This window comes from Moschus berezovskii, chromosome 14 (genome assembly GCF_049115385.1).
Source record: "Moschus berezovskii isolate FMDL1 chromosome 14, NW_MosBer_1.0, whole genome shotgun sequence".
Classification (NCBI taxonomy): domain Eukaryota; kingdom Metazoa; phylum Chordata; class Mammalia; order Artiodactyla; family Moschidae; genus Moschus; species Moschus berezovskii.
The window spans coordinates 53,481,101-53,490,088 of record NC_142473.1 but is presented as its reverse complement, the minus strand read 5'-3'; the positions used below and the strand labels follow the sequence as shown (position 1 = coordinate 53,490,088).

The 8,988-nt window shown below is 38.0% G+C and overlaps 1 protein-coding gene across 1 annotated transcript; it reads right to left on the bottom strand.

The window, feature by feature from the left end:
- Positions 1-4,432: 4,432 nt before the first annotated feature.
- On the bottom strand, positions 4,433-5,422 carry LOC129553635 (olfactory receptor 52D1-like). Its single transcript, XM_055422420.2, has one exon. It carries the CDS (start codon positions 5,420-5,422, stop codon positions 4,433-4,435), a length of 990 nt encoding a protein of 329 aa, XP_055278395.2.
- Between the last annotated feature and the right edge of the window lie 3,566 nt (positions 5,423-8,988).

Sequence of the window (8,988 nt, the reverse complement as noted above, 5' to 3'; positions counted from 1 at the left end):
TTAATTAACAAATTATTCATTTTAAACTTTGAAATTATCCTCCAACCATACTATGACACTCATATTCTATAGAAGGCACTTTAGGAAAAAAGTTCCACTTATTTTTATTGTAATGGAAAATATAATGTCATAAATTATTGGAGTTTGTATTAATTAACTTGGGTTTATTCACACACTGAACTTGGGTTTATTCAAAAACAACCAGTTATGCTTTGGGTTTATTAAAAAACAACCTGTTATGCTTTGGATTTTCTTGAACCTTATTGTGGCTCTAGAAAATTAATTATCCACTTATTCTACTTATGAAATGGACTCTAGTTGTACAACCTAATTTGTTATCTTGAGTGATTTGGAATGTATTCAGTCTGTTTATGTGTTTTGGTTAATTCGTGAAGAACTGGTATTTGACCTTTATAAGTTTGGTAGAATTCACCAGTGCAGCTATGTATGCCTGTATACTTTGGGCAAACAGTGGAAACAGTGTCAGACTTTATTTTTTGGGGCTCCAAAATCACTGCAGATGCTGATTGCAGCCATGAAATTAAAAGACGCTTGCTCCTTGGAAGGAAAGCTATGACCAACCTTAATAGTATATTAAAAAGCAAAGACGTTACTTTGCCAACCAAGGTCCATCTAGTCAAGGCTATGGTCTTTCCCGTGGTCATGTATGGATGTGAGAGTTGGACTGTGAAGAAAGCTGATCACCGAAGAATCGATGCTTTTGAACTGTGTGTTGGAGAAGACTCTTGAGAGTCCCTTATACTGCAAGGAGATCCAACCAGTCCATTCTAAAGGAGATCAATCCTGGATGTTCATTGAAGGAACTGATGCTAAAGCTGAAACTGCAATACTTTGGCCACCTCATGCGACGAGTTGACTCACTGGAAAAGACTCTGATGCTGGGAAAGGTTGGGGGCGGGAGGAGAAGGGGACGATGGAGAATGAGATGGCTGGATGGCATCACCGACTCTGTGGACATGAGTTTGAGTGTACTCCGGGAGTTGGTGATGGACAGGGAGGCCTGGCATGCTGTGATTCATGGGGTCGCGGAGAGTCAGACACGACTGAGCGACTGAACTGAACTGAACTGAACTTTTGTGTTAGAAGGTTGCTCACTACAGGTTCAAATCTTTAAATTGGTAAGGGACTACTAAGGCCATCCATTTCCTCCTGTGATTTCTTTGAATGTCCTAAGTGAATGAGTCTCAGGATTCATATCTCTCTAACTTTACTTTTTACTCAGGATGAGGGCTGGAGAGAAGGTTTTTCTAATGTCTATCCCAGTATCAGCTTTGGATCATCCCTTTATTCCTGTCTCACAGACGAGACCATTCTCCAGGCTCTCTACACTCCCTCAGGAACAGAGCACAGTTCTTTGTTACTTGAAACCAGCGAGTCTGCTGGTGGGAGCTGGAGGATGGTGTTGTCTTCTGATTGTTCTGTTTCAGCCTGTCTCAGGCAGGTGTAGTGTTCCTGGATATTGAAAGTGCAGATTTCTCTGTGATTCTGCCCCTCCCCTAGTGCTGCAGGAGACTTCTGATGAACCTGCATCAGCCTGGGATTATGGAGCCTGTTTCTACCTCTTTACCTCACAGGCAATGGATCTTCACTTGATGCTTCGGGGACAGGAACTAGGTGAGGTATAGTCCCCATCCTACAGCAGATGCCATTCTCATCTACCAAGTCTATTCCGTGATGCAAGCCTTCTCAGGCCTCTAGTCCTACTTTCCAAGAATAGGCTTTCCAAGAGCACCTGGCTGAGCTCTAGGGAGAAAAACCTGAGTGGGTCTGAATTCTCATTTGTGTCATACACAGAAGGCCCTCAGCCATTCTATATTCTCAGAAGGTCTACACTTAGTTGTGAGGAATTCACTTGAAAATTTTAACCAATTCTTTTTTACAGGATTGTATGGCATATGGCCTCTTGGCTGGTAAGCATGGAACTGTGTTTCATACACCTTTGGCTCTGCCTATCTTCTCTGAGGTTTTGTATTGGTTAGTTACTCTCTAATTTCAGTCATCTGACATTTTCAAGAAAAGCATGGATTTTGATTGTTTAGCATTTTTTAAAAAGTTTTTAGAGACACATCTTCTAAGTTTCTATATTCTAATGAAAAGCTATAACTCCTGGTAGGAATTTTAAATCATGTTACATTCTGTAAGTGGAAGGACCTTTATGTGTTCATTCTCAGTTTCCTACAACAGTGTTTCTCAAAGCTTGGACCACTGAATCATAAGTACTCAGTATGATCTATCAAACGAAAATAAGATTTTATTTATGAGACATGTGACAGAAGTTCTGAATCTTAATAGCTTTAGAGTTGGTCTCAGCAATCTGTATTCTTAAGAGACTTTAAGCCTTCTTAATCTTGAGAACTATTATTCTGGAAAGTTGAAATTTGATTATTAATCAAAATGGTTCATTTCCAGAGGGGGCGGGAATCAGATAATCTTTAGGAAGTGAGATGCTTGAATGTAGAATAGGCTAACTCAAAACTGGACACTTCCCTTTCTCCAACACACACGTGCACACACGCGCACACACATAAACACACTCACACACACTGACTTGACCTAATCCACACTGACTCTTAATTATCTACCTAATGTTCCTGATGTCCTATCCTTCTGGGAACTTTTATGACTTTCTAAACCCCATGCTGCTACTGCTGCTGCTGCTAAGTCACTACAGTCGTGTCCGACTCTGTGTGACCCCATAGACGGAAGCCCACCAGGCTCCCCCGTCCCTGGGATTCTCAGGCAAGAACACTGGAGTGAGTTGCCATTTCCTTCTCCAATGTGTAAAAGTGAAAAGTGAAAATGAAGTCGCTCAGTCGTGTCCGACCCTTAGTGACCCCATGGACTGCAGCCTACCAGGCTCCTCCATCCATGGGATTTTTCTAGGCAAGCGTACTGGAGTGGCTTGCCATTGCCTTCTCCGTCTAAACCCCATAGCCTTGGCTAATTACCTATTTTGTATTAATATTTCTATCATAGCACTTGTCACACTTACATATCAGTGTGTGATATAACTAGATATAGTGTAGTGGCTAAGAATGTAAATCTATATATGGAATTACTGTGAGATTAGAAGAAAATTATGGTTTTAGAGCTGGAAAAGACTTCCAATTCTAGCTCCTCGACTCACTAGCCCTTTGAATATGAGTTTGTTGAGCTATTTAACATATGGATATTTATAACTAACTCTAGAAAATATTATAAGAGTTAAGTCATTATGTATATAAAATACAAAATGAAGAGTTTGGAACCTAGCAAATGCTTAATAAATGTTGATTCACTTCACATTTTTAGCTTGAATGGTGAAGTACTTGACTAAAATATTTCCCCATTGGTCAGCTAATTTCTCTGTGCACAACTGAAGCTGAATTTTAGCTGCATCTGTGGATTACCTAGGGGATTTGAAAATATGAATGCCTGAACATGATCCCTTATAGTTTTACTTTCTCTAGATTTTCATTTACATAGAACCATACAGTAAGTATTCTCTTGTGTCTGACTTATCAGTTAGCATAATAACTATGAGATTTACCCATGTGAACCTGTGTGGTGTGTGCTCAGTTTCATCTGACTCTGCAACCCCATGGATGTCATCCACCAGGATACTCTATCTATGGGATTTCCCAGGCAACAATACTAGAGTGGGTTGCCATTTCCTTCTCCAGGGGATTTTCCTGGCTCAGGGACTGAGCATCTCTTGCATCTCCTGCATTGGTAGGCAGACTATTTACACTGAGCCACATGGGAAGCCCCATGTGAACCTTTAAGACATCAAGAAAAGCAAAATTATTTAATGACAGAAAAGATAACAATTAAGGACAATTTGGTCAACAACGAGCCTATTCAACTAATAATAGATTCCAAAAGACTGTAGGAGAATAACTTGAAAAGGCTAATAAAATGTAATAACTAGAGAATAGAACTGCATAGTTAGAGAAGTGCCATTCAAGAAGAGGGTGAATTGAAGAAGCTTTTGGTGAACGGATAACAGAGAAGGTAGTACCAACAGACTCTTACTAAGAAAGTTTTAAAGCATATGCTTGAGAATGAAGTATATTTAGTCAAGAAGGAAGAACTGGGGCAAAAAAATGGAAATTTCTAAATCTAGTAGTAAATTTTATACTGTAAGAAAAAGATGTGATTATATATCATGTTGATTTTAAATTCCTCTTATTTTTCACCTCATATGATGCTCCAAGTTTGAAACAATATTTTATTATTTTGACAAAGAGTCTTACTTGGTACTATACCTGCTTTAATTACTATGATAACATAGATGTAATAATATAATAACTCATCTTTGGATAAGTTAATTCCCACAGAAAAACCTTAGCCCTCAAACAATTAAAAGAAGTTCTTGATGAAGAAACCACACACTCACAGTTGGATAATATAATGTTTGTTCAGATATTACTTATGTATAAAAAAGATTTAGTTCAGAGACTTTGAAAAATTGAAGAAACCTGTCTCGTATCTTCTTGGTCCTTACCCCATAGATGATGGGGTTCACCATGGGAGGGACTAGGAGATAAATATTGGCCACAGATATGTGGACATGGGGTGCCACATGGTGCCCAAACCTGTGAGTAAGAAAAGAGAAGAAGGCTGGAGTATAGGACACTAAGATTACACAGACATGAGAGCCACAAGTACCCAAAGTCTTGAGTCGGGCATCCTTGGATGGGAGATGGAAGACAGTGTGGAGTATGAGGACATAAGAACAAATGATCAGTATGAAATCTACTCCTCCTGTAAGAAAGGCAACAATGAGGCTATAGGCTCTGTGGATTCTGGTCTCAGAACAGGCAATCTTGATGAGGGCCATGAACTCACAGTAGGTGTGGGAAATGATATTGGTTCTGCAATAGGGAAGCCACCGTAGTAAGAACGGGTGAGGAAAGAGAAGTGCTGTGCCCCGGAATACAATTGCTAGACCAATGCACCCAATTGTAGAATGTGTCAGAATAGATGTGTGTCTTAATGGATTACAAATGGCTATATAACGGTCAAAAGCCATTGCCAGGAAGAAGCCAGACTCCATGGTGGAGCAAGAGTGAATCAGGAACACTTGGGTGAGGCAGGCTTCAAAGCGAATCTCTCCATCATGGAACCAGAAGAGGCTGAGAAGTTTGGGTACAGCTGTAGTGCACACAGTAAGGTCAGCCAGAGCTAGCATGCAGAGGAAGAGGTACATTGGCTCATGGAGGCTAGAATCTGTCTTGATAATAAAGAGAAGAGAGCAGTTTCCCAGTAGGGCCAAAAGATAGATCACACAAAAGGGGATGGAGATCCATTTGTGGGCAGTCTCTAATCCAGGAATGCCGATGAGAATGAAGGTTGATGGATAGAGATCAGTCTTATTATATGCTGACATAATCATCAGATGTTTCCGTTTTCCCTTCATGGATTTTCATCTAATGCAAACAAATCATAACATAAATTTTGAAGCCTCTGAGAAGTTAAGTTAGCCAAAATGCAGAGAATTATAGTCTATGGAATAAATACAATGTCTATAAATATTTTGATAGAAATTATTTCATTATCTGTCTGAGTGTGAAATATTATTTCAGAGTTACAAATTTCAATGTGGATGCTAAATGAGAAAAGATATCTATGTATCAAAAAACTGGAGTTACATATATGAAAGCAAAATCTTCCATTGAGAAGAAAGGGATATCAGTTGAACACTGAAGACTATGTAAGAGCCATGGGTTTGGATGACTTAGTAACAAACGTGAAATTGTAAGATACAAAACACAGTGAAACAGGAGTGATAGAATATTTTGAATGGAAAATAAACTTTATCGTAGATTTTAGTTATAATAGTTTGGGCACATGCCAAATTATAGGGGGGGTAGCTTTGAGATTTAAATATTGCAGTTCTGGGAGACTGTTGTAGAATAAACAGAAGGGGGTTAATTCAGACCAACATGGGATTCATGCAGGATGATGGCAAGAGTGAGCCTGATGACAGTGTGTCAGAAAATGAACAGCTCATTGCATTGCTCATGACCCACATCTGGACCCAGAATTAGTGTTTGCTCTAGTAGGTAAAAATGACATTATTATAACCTATATTCTGAGCTTCCTTCACTTTTTTGGGCATTGTTTAGTCATTAAGTTGTGTCCAACTCTTTTGAGACCCCAAGGACTATAGCTGCCAGGCTCCTCTGTCCATGGGATTTCCCAAGCAAGAAACTAGAGTGGATTGCCATTTCCTTCTCCTGGGGATCTTCCCAACACAGGGATTGAATTCATGTCTCCCACATTGGCAGGTGGGTTCTTTATCACTGAGCCACCAGGGAAGCCCTACCCTTGCTTACCTTTAGGTTTATGTCTACATTCATTGAGCTAAAACGAGTTTTTACAAACTTTCCCTTTCTGATCCTCAAATGAAAATTTATATCATTTTACCTATAGTTGTGTTTCCATTAACATTCTCCTATTACTTATGCACTGTAAGATTCATTCTTTCTATTTATTCTACCTCTTTACAAAATTTAAATACACTTAAATTGTACAAAATAAGTGGATAAATTATGCAGAGAAAAATTCATACAGAAGTGAATGCAATTTTCCAATTATTTAAAACAGATTTTATCCTTACTTGCAATCATGAAATTAAAAATGAAAATGAATATGATAGAAACCACAGTTTATATTTTTAACCAACAGAATATCATGATTGTTGATATCAAGCATTAGAGAGGTTTCCTTCTCCAGGGGATCTTCCCAACCCAGGGAACAAACCCAGGTCTCCCTCATTGCAGGCAGACGCTTTAACCTCTGAGCCACCAGGGAAGCTCCAACAAGCAACTAGTATGCATAATTGGTAGAAGACAATTGACCTGTTAGAGAAAAAACTGTATAGTAACTATTCTTATGAAACAAAAGGTTTGGCAGATCATTTTAACTATTTGCCATCCTAGGGAATAATGCTTAAATGTACATGTGGAGGAAGATCCTCTAGAGGAGGGCATGGCAACTCACTCCAGTATACTTGCCTGGAGAATCCATGGACAGAAAAGCCTGGTGGGCTACAGTCCACAGGGTCACCAAAAGTTGGACATGAGTGAGTAACTAAGTGCATAGACATAGAAGTATATACCGCAATTCTCATTGTTAAAATGCCTATAATAGAAGAAAAAATCAAGCATCCAAAATGTCCATCAAAGTAGCATCAAGTTAAAAAATCTGTAGCATATTATAGAGTACTCAAAGCAATTAGAATGAAGTTATTCCATGAAATTAAAAGACGCTTACTCCTTGGAAGGAAAGTTATGACCAACCTAGGTAGCATATTAAAAAGCAGAGACATTACTTTGCCAACAAAGGTCCGTCTAGTCAAAGCTATGGTTTTTCCAGTGGTCATGTATGGATGTGAGAGTTGGACTGTGAAGAAAGCTGATCACCGAAGAATTGATGCTTTTGAACTGTGGTGTTGGAGAAGACTCTTGAGAGTCCCTTGGACTGCAAGGAGATCCAACCAGTCCATTCTAAAGGAGATCAATCCTGGGTGTTCATTGGAAGAACTGATACTAAAGCTGAAACTGCACTACTTTGGCCACCTCATGCGATGAGTTGACTCACTGGAAAAGACTCTGATGCTGGGAGGGATTCGAGGCAGGAGGAGAAGGGGACAACAGAGTGTGAGATGGCTGGATGGCATCACTGACTCTGTGGACATGAGTTTGAGTGAACTCCGGGAGTTGGTGATGGACAGGGAGGCCTGGCGTGCTGTGATTCATGGGGTCACCAAGAGTCGGACACAACTGAGCGACTGAACTGATGTATAAATTATCCAAATGAAAAATGAAACAAATTCGATTTTTCCATTAACACAAAAACACAAGCAAAAATGAAACATGTATGTTTGTGTGTGTGTATGTATACAACACACAGAACACACTTATACTAAATCTTTTATAAACACAGAAAACAATCAAAAAGAGTATACTTAGGAAGCACTGACTTAGAAAGAGCCTAAATTTGGGACTGTGATAAGAATATAATTTAGCTGTATCACTGTGGTTACCTTTTCTTAACAGCACCAGTAAAGTCGATAAATACATGTGCTATATATACTTTAAGGTAAGTAAATAAATAATATAGAGTTGCAATGGTATTGATTATAAAAATATAAACCGTGAAATTACAGAGGAGATGAGGCTTTCCTTCTCTTAGAAAATATTGAAACATTTCTCTAACCTTTTTAAATATCTTTCCCACATCTCTCATAGAGAATTTATCACTTAGTTTGTGAAAGTGGTGACCCAGTGTCTTTATTCTTCATGGTGGTATTTTTTCCACATAAAATCCCTCAATAACTCAAGAATTTACTCACATATCACTCCTCTGAGATTACTTTTCTGGTTATTTTCAACCATCATTTGATATCCCTCCTCAGCATCCTTATGATGTGTACAATTACATGTCTCTATTTCTCCATACTGTATTTTTATTTCTGTACATTTTTCACATTTATTATGGTACAAATTCTTACTTGACAGAGTCCATCTCTTTTCATATGTTTGTTTGATGTTCCAATGAATGAATGAACAAAACAGAAAAAGAAGAACATAAGAGAGTGCTATTTTTTCTGGTAAATAATTTTATTTAAACTGAAGACAAACAATAGAATCACTATAAACTGACTCTGGTTCACACTAATCCCCAAACACTACAGTACATTAACAGTTTATACTATTTTCATATTCTTTATAATATTCATACTATTAAAATTTTAATACTACTTTAATACTGTTTATACTATTTATTTTATCATATTAAATATTTAAGACATATCCAAGAAATTAAAAATACAACAAAAATAAATTATAAAAAAGAAATACAACAAAATTGAATTATATCAATATTTTTTTCTTTGTCTGATTATAGAGGGGAAAAAAAGAGGGAATGGAGGAGAAGAAATATCTGATTTTGAGGAGAAATAAAATAAATGACTTTCTC

Bases quoted from the DNA above. Each gene is read 5' to 3' on its own strand.
- LOC129553635 (XM_055422420.2), bottom strand. From the start codon at position 5,422: ATGAAGGGAAAACGGAAACATCTGATGATTATGTCAGCATATAATAAG.